The sequence below is a fragment of the Apteryx rowi genome, unplaced genomic scaffold, assembly GCF_003343035.1.
Source record: "Apteryx rowi isolate R43461 unplaced genomic scaffold, aptRow1 scaffold_1220, whole genome shotgun sequence".
Classification (NCBI taxonomy): Eukaryota; Metazoa; Chordata; class Aves; order Apterygiformes; family Apterygidae; genus Apteryx; species Apteryx rowi.
This window is the reverse complement of record NW_020447443.1, coordinates 91,280-104,225: the sequence shown is the minus strand read 5'-3', so window position 1 is coordinate 104,225 and position 12,946 is coordinate 91,280. Positions and strand designations below refer to the sequence as shown.

The window sequence follows — 12,946 nt, the reverse complement described above, 5'->3', positions numbered from 1 at the left end:
GGCGCGGCGCGGCGCGGCGCGGCGGGGCGGGTGTTGTGCGGGGCGCGGGGGGCCGTGCAGCGGGCCAAGGGGTGCCCTGCCTTGGGCCAGGTCCTAGGGGTGCCGTGCAGTCAGTGGGTCCCTGGGGAGATGCGCATCAGGCTGTGCTTGGACGCACGTCTGTGCCCCTGGGTGCTGTGCGCTGGGCGATGCTGGGCTGCAGGGCGGCTATACACGTGGCCAGGCTGGGCCCGGGGTGCTGAGCCCCATGGTGCCACGCACCGAGCCATGCTGTGTCCCCAGAGAGATATGCCTTGCAGTGAGCTGGGCCCCAGGGGCACCATGACCTATGGGTGCTGTGCCTTGGGCCAGTCTGTGTGCCAGGGGAGACATACATTGTGTCGGTTGGGACTCAGGGATGCCATGCTCCAGGAGTGCTGTGAGCTGGGCCATGCTGTGCCCCAAGGGAAACGTGCATTGGGCAGGGCTGGTCCTTGGGGGTACCGTGCACTGGGCCGTGCTGTGCCCTGAGTGAGCCAGGCATTGGACCGGGCCAGGCCCTGGGGTGCCATGCCCCATAGGTGCCATGCATTGGGCCATTCTGGGCCCAGGGGTGCCATGTCCCAGGGGTGCCATGCATTGAACCATGCTGTGCCCCAGGGGAGGTGTGCATTGGGCCCAGCTGGGCCCCATGGGTGCCATGCACAGTCCTGGGCTAGGCCTCAGGGTGCCATGCTGCACGGGTACTGTGCTTTGAGCCTTGCTAGGTCATGGAGGAGATGGGCATTTGGCTAGGCTGGGCCCCAGGGAGTCATACCCCCTGGGTGATGTGCCCTGCACTATGCTGTGTCCTGCAGGAGACATGCATTGGGCCAAGCTGGGCCCCATGGATGCCATGCATTGGGCAAGGCTGAGTCCTGGGACACCCGGGCCCATGGGACACCCATGGGGGTGCCATACATTCTGCTATCCAGGCCCTGGGGTGCTATGTCGCATTGGTGCTGTGCTTTGGACCATGCTGTGTCCCAGGGTAGACTTGCACTGGGCCGGTCTGGGCCCCCTGGGTGCCGTGCCCCAGGCCAGGCCAAGGCCTGGAGTGCCGTGCCCCATGGGTGCTGTGTGTTGGACCATGCAGTGCCCCAGGGGAGGTGTACAGTAGGCAGACACCTGGGCCCCGTGGGTGCCATGCACCTTCTTGGGCTGGGCCTCAGGGGTGCTGTGCCTCAGGGGTGCTGTGAATTGGGCAGTGCTGTTCCCCAAGAGAGGTGTGCATTGGGCCAGGCTGTGAGTGCTGTGAGTGCTGTGCATTGGGCCGGGCCAGCCCTGGGAGTGCCATTCCCACAGGAGCCATGCACTGGGTGAGTCTGAGTCCTGGGATGCCGTGCCCCACGGGTGGTGTGCGTTGGTTCATGCTCTGCCCCAGGAGAGACGTGCCGTGGAGCAGGCTGGTCCCCATTGGTGCCATGCGCTGTGCCAGGCTGGGCCTCGGTTTGCCATGCCCCATGGGTGCAGAATTGGGACACTCTGTGCCCCAGGGGTGCCCTGAAGTGGGCCAGTCTGGGCCCCGGGGTGCCGTGTCCTTTGGGGTGGGCTGGGCCCTGCGTGAGACGCGCACCGGGTGCAGCGTGCGCTACCGGGTGGTCCAAGTATATGTCCAGCTCCATCGGTGGGGATGTCCTGTTGGGGTGCAGCCTGTGCCAGAGCCGGGGCAGCTGGAGGGTACAGGGAGGGGAGAGGAGGGGGAGTCTGTGGCTGTGTTTTGGGCCTGGTGGGGGCTGGGGTCCGCAGCGAGGGGGTAGCCCTGGGGCGGTCATGGGCGATGCAGCCTCCAAGGGGACCGATGCCTCAAAGGATGGGGCTTGGCGCTCGGGGACGCGAGTCGTGTCGCAGGATGGGGCTCAGGGCGTACGGCCATTGGCAGGCAGCGAGGCAACAGCCCCGTTGTCCAGGCTACAGCACTAATGAGGGCCTGTTAACGAGCAGGACAAGCTGGCTGGTGCCCTGGGCATCTAATGAGGGCCCAGGTGCCAGTGAGATGAAGGCAGTGTGCCTGCAGAGGGGGGAGGCGTCGGGGCTCTGGGGCTGGGAAGGGGCCTGTCAGGCACCCACAGGGCCCCTGCCCCAGGCTGCAGGATGCCCCTGCCCATGGCAGGGTGGCCTGGCCATGAGCAGGGTGCCATTTGTGGTGGTGTAGGGCTCCCGGGCACCCAGGGCCTGCCGGTCCTCCCTGTGTGCCCCAGGGCTGGGAGCCCTGCGCACCCTGTCCCCAGCCCTGGGGGCTCTCGCCTGCTGTGCGAGCCCCGCTGGGGTCCCCGTGGCCATGCTGCCCCCGTGGGCGGGTGCCCTGGAGCCGCACTGTGCCCGGGGGACCACGTGCCTGCGCTGGCGGGGGCCGGCTCCTCTCCTGGCCCAGGAACGCCCCAGACCCGGGCAGGCTTCACATTGTCTTTATTGTTATTGCCAAAGGTGTCGGTGGTTGGACTCCTCTCCAGTACAGGTCTCGTTCCCACGTATAATTTAAAAGTGTCACCCCCGTGGCGCCGTGCAGGGCTAGGCCGGGAGGCTCGGGCGGGCTCCCCGCAGCTGGGGCTGGCTCTCCCCCGCCCACTGCCTTATACAGGTATGTACACTATACAGAACTACCGTGAGCAACGCAACACATCCAAAAAGAGCTACTCGTATGTACAGTATTTATAAAAAGCATCCCAGCCTCCACCACCCCGATAAAAAAATACGTCTCTTATTTACCGCAATTGCCTGTGGAGCCCCCAGCCCCGCTCCCACCTCTGCAATCTCAGCGCTGCAGAAAAGCCCCCGGGCACTGCCTGCCCTCGCCAGCCACCCAGCTCGCTGCCGGCCCGCCGCCCATAGGAGGCAGCAGGCAGGAAGGCGCGGAGGGAGGGAGAGCTGCTCTCCGTTTTTGGCATGGCTTGGAGGAGCGCCACGGTGGGGCCAGACGGAAGAGGAGTGCGGGGCCCTGGGCGCTGGCCCTGGGTGCAGGCCAGGCAGCAGTGCCCCGCTGGCACTGCTTGGAGCGGGTGCGTGCCCGTCACCCTGGCGTCTGGGCTCCAGGCACCGGTGGGCGTAAAGGAGAGACGCTCGAAAGCCTCCCCTCTCTGCCTGGGCCGGGAGCTGGCCCCGAGCGAGTGCTACCCCTCGGGGGGGCTCGGGCAGCTGGTATGGTCCCGGGGACACGGCTGCTGGCCGACAACTCCCCAGCAACTTCGATAGCAGCATACTGGGTACCGCGACGGCACTGGCTCCCGTGCAGCCTCGATGGCAGGACTGCATTTCCCCGCTTGCGCAGGGACCAGGGTGCTCCCGAGAGACAAGGCAGGTGGGAGCTGACTGTCCATGGGGCAGCAGGGAGAGAGGGCACCACAGCGCCCCACAGGAGCCCTGCTGGGGGCCCAGCTGCCTGCCTGGGGAGTCCTGGTCCCCCAGACATGACCCCTGCAGACACTGGTGGTCAGAGCTGTCACTGGCTTGGCCCCCCCACACCACATGCGCTTGGCAGTGCCCGCTGCCGGTGGCCGGATGCTCTCTGTGTGCAGAGACGAGGTCCAGCTCACAGCCAGTTCCGGTGAGGTAGGGAAATGTTCTCCCCATTTTCCAGATGGGGAAACTGAGGCACCCAGCGGGAGGGGATGCGCCGGAGGTGTGGGCACAGCATTGATCCTGTGGCCCCGGGCTCACCCCCCTCCCTGGCACGGGCCGGGGGCCCCCACACGGGCCAGGGCTCTGTCCCACGCTGTGAGCGTGGGGCCACATGGGGCCCCTTCCCTGGTGGGCAAGGACGGGCAGCGTAGGCGGAGGGCATTGGGTGTGCCTGGTGGGCAGCGCGGGGGTCGTGGTACAGTCCAAGCGGCGGGGTAGGGAGCTCTCCCCGGGGCTGGCTCTCCCCAGGGCACCAGTGCGGGGGCAGCTTGGTCTGAGCCCCCAGTGACAGCTAGTGGCTGCCGCCGCTCTTCCCACCCCCCGTGGCCCAGTCGATGATGATGAAGCTCAAGCTCATGATCATGAAGAGCACCCCGAGGAGGGCGAAGCAGGCTGCCTGTGGGGGACAGAGCAGGGGTCAGCAGGGAGCCGGCTCAGCCCAACCCGGGGTGCCGCGGCCCTCCTAGCTGCATCAGGCGGGAGAGCCAGGACGCCTGGGTCCATCTCCAGCCCTGCCGTGACTCATGGCACCCCCAGCGCAGGGGCCCCAGGGCAGTGGCAGAGCCAGGATGGGAAACCAGGAGTCCTGGCAGTGTCCCCCACCCAAGCGGGGACCGGGGAGAGCCCAGCCCTGTCTGCGGGCTTTCCCCTGGCAAGCTGCCTGGCGCCAGCATCCCCACTACCCCTCAGGGAGCGTAGGAACCATCCCCGGTGCCTGGCACTGCAGCATGGACAGTCCCCAAGGGACCAGGGCTCATGCCCGGCCCAGCCCTGGGGACATCCCGGCCCGGCCCATCCCTACGTCTTGATGGCAGGCGCCCAGGGCTCACCAGGATCTTGGGAGGGGAGCGCAGCGGCTCCTTGTCCTTGGGCATGATGCGCATGTAGAAGATGGCGGGGAAGATGAAGATGAGGCAGGGAGCGGACGTGGCACCTGGAGCAGACAGGGACAGAGCGGGCAGCAGGTCTCGGCCCCGTGGCTGAGCCCTGCCAACCGTGCTGCTGGGCCAGGCCTTGCCCTCTCCCCCCAGATCTGGCACGGCGTTCTGGGAACCCGGGGATGTGCTGTCCTGGCACCAGCCCCAGGTGCCCCCCTCCACGCCATCGCGGTGGCCACAGAGCACACGACTTCACAGATCGAGGGAAATAACCAGGGCGAAGGGCGAACAGAGCCCAGCCGTACTGCAGACACCTGTGACTCTTCTGCCTCCCCCCAGGGAAAGGGCCCTCAGGCCTGGGCATTTTGACGGGGTTGTCAGGGTGCTGCTGGCAGGGTAATGAGCCCTGTGGGCACCACAGACCCATGGACACCTTCCGGGGCTGGTATGGTGAGAAGGGGAAACCGAGGCACGGGGCAGCATAGGAAGGACAGCACCCAACACTCCTACCCCTGCCTGCTGGCGACCCCCAACACAAGCCCAGGTGCCAGGGCCTTGGGGTATGGGCAGGACCTGCTGTGCCCGGGGCCAGTGCCCTCTTGGGGGCAGGAGCGGGGACTTCCCCTCACCGATCATGCCGAAGATGCCAAGGATGGAGGGGGCGAAGATGACCAGCAGGTTGATGAAGGTCAGCAGGACCACAGCGATGATGATGTGACGGACCCAGCTGAAGTCCTTGCCTTGGAACAGCATCTGCTGGATGGCCCGGCGCACCTGGGCACGGGGACAGGAGCATCACGCGCCATCCCGGGTGCCAGGGGCCCACTCCAGGCCCTCCGGCCCCAGCTCAGCCCGGGCTCCAGGCATTCTGGGGGCAGCTGCTCCTGCAAACTGTTCAGCCTGCCCAGAGCCAGCCTGGGGAGCCCCTGCCCCACCCCAGCCCTGCCGCCTGCCTCAGTTTCCTGTCTCAAGGGATCTCCTGAGTGCCGAGGCCCTGCGATGGCCCGTGGGCGGCCAGGTGGTTGCCCGTGGCTGTGCTGGTGCTGCCTAGCATCCCCAGGAAACACTCACCGGGAAGAGGACAATGGGCACAGTGAGCGTCACGGCTGTCAGCACGGCCACCCGCACGCACAGGATCAGCACATCAAAGGGGTCCACCTTGTTGTATGTGTGCAGCAGCTCCGACTCCACACGGCCTGTGGGCACCGGCACAGAGCCATGGGGTCAGCCCTGCCCCACCGCCCTGGCCCGCTGCATGCCAGGGCCTGCCCGTGGGGCAACAGGCAGGAGACCAGCATTGTCCCTGGGACATCACCTGGGCCAGGCAGGTCCCCTGCACTGCTCCCTGGGCTTACCATAGAAAGTGAGGTAGCCGAAGAGCGCGGCCAGGAAGTACATCAGGTACATGACCATGATGGAGATGTTGGAAATGCACTGCATCTTCTTCTTGGAGGGGCTGTGGGGGCCAGTGGTGTTAGTCCGTCACCTGCACCCTTGTGGACTTGGCAGCCCCTGGTGCTGGGCCCAAGAGCTGGATGCCTGGCTGGCCAGGGCTGTGCTGTGGGCTGAGTGCCTGAGCCAGCTCAGCTGGGCTGAGGCTGCCTGGCCAGGAGGGGTGATGCTGGCTGCAGGGAGGCAGGACAGCTCTGCGCAGGATCACCCACTACCCCCAAGCACCAGAGTGCCTCGGTGCAGGTCCCGTGCCTGGGCAGCAACAGAGCATCTGCCTGCTGCCTTTGCCTGGGAGCAGGATGAGGCCCTGCTCGCTCCCCACAGCCACCCCAGCCCAGGCCCCCTCCACGGCACTCACTTCTTCAGCTCGGTGTAGATGGGCAGGACCTCAGGGTGGCACACGAAGGCAAAGGCCATGATGGGGATGGTGTATGCTGTCTGCAAGAGAAGCAGGTGGTTGAGCAGCAGTGCAGCGAGCTTGGGACCACTTGCAGGTGCCCAGAGCTCTGGGGGCTGACAGGGAGAGGGCTTGGGTGGCCCTGGCCACCCTGACTATGGACCAGGGAGCTTTCCCACAAACCCAGAGGTGCAGCCCACCTTGGTCCTTGGCCTCGCACCAGGGCCCTACCTGGGAGTTGACGGTGAAAAACCTGGGGGAGCAAGTGCCCTCATCAGGAGCCTGGAGGATGGTGTAGCCATTCTGGTAGTTGCTGGTGCTGCCCAGTGTGTAGTTGAGGCTGCCCGTGCCGTTCATCGCTTGTGCAGGGAGAGGACAGGGGATCTGAAACTTCTTGTAGATAACCTGGGGAGGATGGTCAGAGCCTAGTGATGCTCTCCCCAGCAACAGCCACCCGAGTTGGGGGTCACCAGCACCACCTGCACTGCACCTCATTGGTGGGGTCCCCTCCATGGGGTACCAATGGCCCCCCCTGTGCTTTTGGGGCTGCCTAGATGTGGGTCCCCCAGAATGAGGCTTGCCCCGTACCCTGACCCTGTGAGTGCAGGCAGCAGGGTTGCTCATGAGAGCCTGGTCATGCTCCGGACAAGTCGGGGATCCTGGCAGCCCTGGCACCAGGGCTCCAGTGCAGACACAGGGGATGCCTGACCCAGCAGGGAGAAGGGGTGATTTATGCCCTGAGACACCAACACATCCCAGGGCCATGTCGCCTGCACTCACCGAGATGAGGAAGAAGACCATGCAGCTGAGGGAGAAGCCGCTGGCATAGCCCAGGTAGCCTGGGGAGAGAGAAGAGCACTGCTAGGCATGGGCAGGGACCCAGGGCTGGCCGGGACCCCTCCTGCACCTCCCCACTCCCGTGCCCGCTGCTACCTGCCACAGTGGGGCACCATCAACCTTGGCACAGCCGCAGCTCTCCAGCAGTGGGACCCCGTGGTGCCGGACACTGTGCTGYGCTCAGCACCTGTGGGCTCTGCGCCCGAAACCCCTCGGCACCCTGACTTACCAAGCTGCTTCATGAGGGCCAGGGGCAGGATAATGGTGATGGAAACCAGGATCACCAGATAGTTCCCGTTCATGTACCAGTCCCTGGAAGCAGAGAAGAGGCCTGCTCACAGCCCCACTTTGCCAGGGGCATGGGGGCACAAGGAATGTCCCCACATGGTGCTGGGTAGCCCCATGAGCCTCAGGGACCGGAGTCTGCCATCTGTGGAGATGCCTGAGACAGCATCCCTGGGAATCCCAGAGGCTTGCATTTCTGGGACCCCTGAGTTGGCAACCCTGGCGACCCCTAAGCTGGCATCCCCAGGAACCCCTGAGGCTAGTATCCCTGGGTTCCTGGGATGTGTGGTTGAGCAAAGGGGCTGATCCCCAGACCTGCTCTGGGCATCCCTCAGTGTCCCCAGAGTTCCTCCCCAGCACCAGTCGCATCTCTGCCTGGTGTCTGTTCTACTCTCTCCTTCCTCAGCCCTCCTGTGATGCCAGCATGGGGATGCAGGCGCAGGGGGGGAAAGGGTGCTCGTTTCCAGGGAGAGCTCCCTGGCCGCCTTCCCACACCCGGCACCCTGTAGCACCAGAGCCAGGTGGGCAAGCAGTAGGCTCTGCTCAAGGAGGAAAGGTTTATCCCAAGCGGAAGCAAGGAGCAGGGATTGGAAGTTCACTCTGGTTTAATCCTGCCTGGGGGCTTATTCAGCATTGACAGTCATCAAAAATAGTAGTGGCTTAATGCTACTAAATCCCTGTCATGGGCTGCCCAGCTGGAGACAAATCCACGGTGCCTGCTGGGGTGAGGGGACATGGCAAGGAGGTGCTGGGCCAGGGAGAGCACCCACGGTGAGGTGAGAGGAGAGGTCTCTCATGCAGATTTGGAGGCTGAGCTGCAAGGCACTGGTCCCAGAGCCCCTGATGTGTCCTGGCCCTGCTGATCGGGGTCACTGGCCTTTGCCAGCTCCCCCACCATCTCAAGGAGCCCCTGGCTGACACTTCTGTTCCAGCCAAATTTACCCAGGACATGGCACCCTGGGAGGACAAGGGGCAGAGGCTGGGCATGACCATGACACATTTCCTCCCTTCTACTTGTGGCCAGGCAGTGCTGCCCTGGGGCCAGGCAGAGGGCTGGGGCCGACATCCTGACAGCACTGCCAGGCAGGTGCCCAGGCCTGGGTATGAAACCTGGGGAGATGCCCAGGCATGGATATGAAGCTAAGGCAGGTGCCCAGGCCAGGGCAGGACATGGCCAGGCCAGGATGCAGGGTGGGTAGCAGACACTCACGTGGTCTTCTCTTCCAGGTTGAGAAATGTCTGGATGACAAGAGGCACTTCGGACTTGACGATGTACAGGTAGCTGGACATGGCTGCAGAGCAGAGCAAGACCATGCCGTGCTGGTGTGGTGAGGGCACCACAGGCCCTGAGCACTCCCTGCATGCCTGTGCCCCACTGGTGCCCTCCCCTGTGCCCGCCCTGCCCTGTTCTCACCTCCAATGTTCTGCAGCGTTATGGCAATGGCTGCAGCCAGCTTTCCTGGCGTGCCGAAAGCTCGGTAGCCCAGCTGTTCATAAGCGCGGATCCCTGCGGGCAGCAGAGGAACAGAAGAGTTAGGGCTGGGAAGGGACCCACAGCACAACCCCACTGTCTGGAGACCCAGTACTCACCCACGATGCCTGAGGATTTCAGCAGCAGATGGATGGAGTAGCTGGAGAGCAAGGCCACGGCTGTCAGGAGGAAGCTGGGAGAGGGGAGCTCCGTCACAGGTGGGTCCCGGCAGTGGGCACACCAAGACAGGCTGTGCCACGCCATCTGGCACTGTGTGCCATGTACAGCTCCCAGGACGCCGCATGTACCATTGATGCCATGCACCAGTCAGGCCAGAAATGGGACAATGCAGCATAGGCAGGGATGGGGACAGGGCCCTGCACCTGCCTGCACCTGCCTGCAGAGCTGTCCTGGCTGGCCACCCTGCCCAGGCCTGTCCTTTCACGTCAGCACTGGGTGCTCACAGAGAGGATGGGCCATGGTCTTGCCCCGGGGCACCCCATGCCTGTGTCCACAGCTGCCATGATCCTGTGGGTACATGTCCCCACTGCCCAAGGGAGCCAGCAACCTAATTTTTCTGGCCACATGGAGAAAGCTGGTCATGGGAGGTCAAGTCTTCATCCTCATCATCATCACCAGGGCACAGAGCTGTGCAGGGACAGACAAGCCAGGGGCCATGGGGCTGGATGAAGGTACACCATGAGTGGGGGGGGACTACAGGTGGGGACAGCTCATCATGCTGATGTGCGGGCCCCAGGCAGCTGTGTCCAGCAGTGCCCATGTGTGCCCACTGCTCCTGGCAGAATGGGCATCGCTCAGGCAGCGAGGCCCCCAGGCAGGACACCAGACCCCATGTCACTCTACGCAGCACCAGGCACCCCTTTTGCCCATCTCCATAGCACTCACAGCCATAACAAGAGGAACTGGGCACCCCTGGAGGAGTCCTGCACACCGGGAGTCCCCATACATGGTGCCCCACACCTTACAATATGCCCCACACTCCTGCCCCTGGCTCTCCCATGGGCACTTTCACATATCATTGGGTCTGGTGCTGCGGGGGCCAATGTCCTTTTGCCTGTGTGAGCACACCTGTACCCCAAAGCTTTGGGGTACAAGCGCACAGCTTTGTGCAATATATTTGCTGGCACCCTGGGCTGGCTGGGGTGCTGCTGTCACCAGCACAGGCTGGCAAAGCCAGAGGCCTGTGCTGGAGCTGCCCACACAAAAGGTGGGGGCTGTCTTTTGTACAATGACCTGATTTAGGAGCCTGGAAATAGCAGAGAGGTTTATCTGGTCATCTACCTACACATGCCCTGCAGGGGCATGGGAATGGAGCAAAGCAGGGGCGCCACGGAGGGAGGCAGCTGGGCACTGGAGCCCTCCCAGGGGACTGCTGTGAGGCCATCCCCCATTGCCAGCAGCGGAAGCTGCAGCAATACATCCCAGCAGTGCCAAGGGCCCCCCCATGCCAATGCCAAGCCTCAACCCACGGGTAGAGCCACGGGGTCCTGTACTGCCCCACACAGGGCAGCAAGGCCCCATCTGGGCTACCTGCACGCAGCTGGCCCCAAAAGGGTCTCAGCCTGCCTGGCGGACATCCTGAGGTGTGTTTGGGACAATTCAGCTGCCACAGATGGCGGGAAAGCTGGGAGAGGGTAAACTTGGGGAGGAGTGCGGTGCGGTGAGCCTTGGAGCATGGGCTCAAGCCCTGTGTTCCCATTGCCACCGGTAAGCAAATTGGGCAGTGTAGCCCACAGTGGGTCTCGCTGATGCCTGGCAGCTGGGTGTTGAGCCCGCGAGGGTGAGCAGGTGCCAGCAGTGCCCCATGCGGCCCTGCAAGCATCACTTACAGGAAGAGGATGATGCCTGTGTTGGCCATGGCATACGCCAGCCCCAGGATCCCGCTGCCCATAATGGCGTTGCTGAGATTGAACACGGACATCCCAAAAGACGTCTTCCCTTCGAACTGTGCACATGAGACACAACGCAGGGACCAGTCACACTGGAAAAGAGCCCCCAGCCACCTACCCACCAGTGAGATGCTGAGCCCCATAGGGTCACGTTTTAGCTGGCTGTGACAGGCACAGCCCCATCCAGCTGCAGACCCTGCGCCAGGCGAGGCAAGAGGTGCCTGCAGTGCCCTACTCACGTCCGTGAAGTGTGTCTGCTTCTTCTCAGTGCTGTGGGGCAGAAACTCCTCCAGCTCCGCCGCGCTGGACTGGTTCTCGTCAAACCTGGGGCACAGGACAGAGGAACTGTGAGCCTGAGGCAGAGCCAGGCAGTGAGCAGGGCCATGATGGCCTCTCTGTAGGTGAGGGCACTGCGAGAGGGAGTGACGCCAGGAAGACATCAGCACAGGACAGCAGAGCTGTGCCAGGGACCAGTGCGAGCCACCAGCTCCCTTTGTACCTCTGGTCCTAGCTTCCTGCACAGGAGTCCGGGCTGTTTCTCAGATGTGACAGCCCAGAGGGGAGAGCTGTCCTGCTCCACCACCCCACAGGCACACTGCTGGCACCCTGAGATGGACACAGCACCCCAAGCACCCAGAGCACCCTGAGCACAGGTCTGGGACCCCAGCACCCGGGAGCAGGCTGAGCTGCACAGCCCAGCTGAGGAAGCCACTTGTCCCCAAGCCTCTACCTGTCACCCGCCAGTGAGGGGATGGTGGATGTGTTGAGTGCTGCAGCATGCTTCCCGTTGGGCACCAGCTCTACCATCTCAGCCTGGATGGGCACCTCTGTGACATCCATGGCTGGGCAGGCCAGGACGATGCTGGGCTCGCTGCGAGGACTCGTCAGGCTCTGGAAGAGGAGAGTAAATGGAGTCAGACTCTGGGCTGGAGGACTGGGGACCTGAGTGCAGGTTCTGGGGATCCCATGTGAGCCAGTGACACAGAAGTCTGGGTTAACACTGACACTAGCAACAGTGCAGGGAGAGGCACGTGAATCCATTCTTCTTAATTGCATGGATCTGAGATGCTCAACTGGGCAACACCAGGGCTGGATTTGCCACTTACACACTTGGGAGAGAATTCTGGGGCACAAAATGCTGCACTGAGTGCGCAGGAGCTTTAAAAGTCCCTGGGAGCCTAGCAGGGACCCTCATCTTGCACGACAAGCTGCCTGCAGTCCAGCCCCGGAAGGCTGCTCTGCTTCCCCTGCCCGCAGCTGGCATGGAGCCAGCTGAGCTCCTGGAGCCTCTTTCCCTGGCTCACAAGCCTGGCAGAGCCCTGGCCTGGTGCCAGCGTAGCTAATGATACCTGGCCTACCTAAAATCTCCCTTGCAGCTCTGGCCATAGGGCTCAGCTCTGCTTCTTGCTCCTGGCCCACCCCAGGCAGCCCCGTTGCATGTGGGTGCCACCCCAGAGGTGGGTGCATTTCAGGGTGGGTGTGGGGGTCCCTACGGCCAGTAGTGGATGTCACACAGAGACAAGCCTGCTGCTTTGTGGCCCTTTGGTGCCTTCCCCCTCTGTCAGCATGGCTGCCACCTCTGTACATCCAGGGATTTGTAAGCATGGGCCTTGGCCAACATGGCTCGTTCCTTCATCATGCGGACATGGGAGCTGCAGGGCAGCAGGAGGGCATCTCTCCTCTCAGCGGCTTTCACATTCCTGGCTAGCCTGAGGGGAAAGACTTGCCTCCCTTCTCTGTGCCTCAGTTTCTCCTCTGGAGACAGGTGCTGTCTGCGCTGAGAGCTGCCAGTGGAGGAACCCAGCGAAGGGCACAACGCTTGCAGGATGAGCAGGGTCTTTGCAGGGCAATTTGGGACAGGGTAGGAAAGCGAGGGTTAACTTGGAGCTCAAAGACCCCCCTGCTTATATAAAGGGCTCAGCGCTGCCCTGCACAAAGGGCTAAAATACGTCCCGTCGCCCAGGGCCAGCGCAGCCATCAGTGCCAAGCGACGGGTTTTAGGGGCACATCAGGGCCTGACAAATGGAGCAGGAAAGAGTGCGGGGATGGGAGACAAGTCCTTGGCAGGGGAAGTCAGCCA

General features: G+C 63.6%; 1 protein-coding gene across 1 annotated transcript; it reads right to left on the bottom strand.

The window, feature by feature from the left end:
- Window positions 1–3,635: 3,635 nt before the first annotated feature.
- SLC38A3 (solute carrier family 38 member 3) lies at window positions 3,636–11,706 on the bottom strand. The gene is made up of 15 exons (XM_026092145.1): window positions 11,597–11,706; window positions 11,106–11,190; window positions 10,807–10,922; window positions 9,076–9,149; window positions 8,900–8,992; window positions 8,696–8,777; window positions 7,430–7,512; window positions 7,144–7,202; window positions 6,595–6,768; window positions 6,325–6,404; window positions 5,870–5,970; window positions 5,586–5,710; window positions 5,144–5,288; window positions 4,467–4,570; window positions 3,636–4,033 (listed from the first exon to the last, which is right to left on the bottom strand). The coding sequence occupies exons 1-15, from the start codon at window positions 11,704–11,706 to the stop codon at window positions 3,929–3,931; spliced, it is 1,536 nt and encodes a 511-aa protein (XP_025947930.1). The 3' UTR covers window positions 3,636–3,928.
- Window positions 11,707–12,946: the final 1,240 nt, after the last annotated feature.

What these genes read in the sequence shown, in the direction of transcription:
- SLC38A3 (XM_026092145.1), bottom strand. Translation starts at nt 11,706, where the DNA reads ATGGATGTCACAGAGGTGCCCATCCAGGCTGAGATGGTAGAGCTGGTG. An exon ending in GGCCCTCATGAAGCAGCTTG is followed by an intron (nt 7,203 to 7,429) that starts GTAAGTCAGGGT and finishes CTCTCTCCCCAG; the next exon opens with GCTACCTGGGCTATGCCAGC. An exon ending in CGGCTACCTCACTTTCTATG is followed by an intron (nt 5,711 to 5,869) that starts GTAAGCCCAGGG and finishes CGGTGCCCACAG; the next exon opens with GCCGTGTGGAGTCGGAGCTG.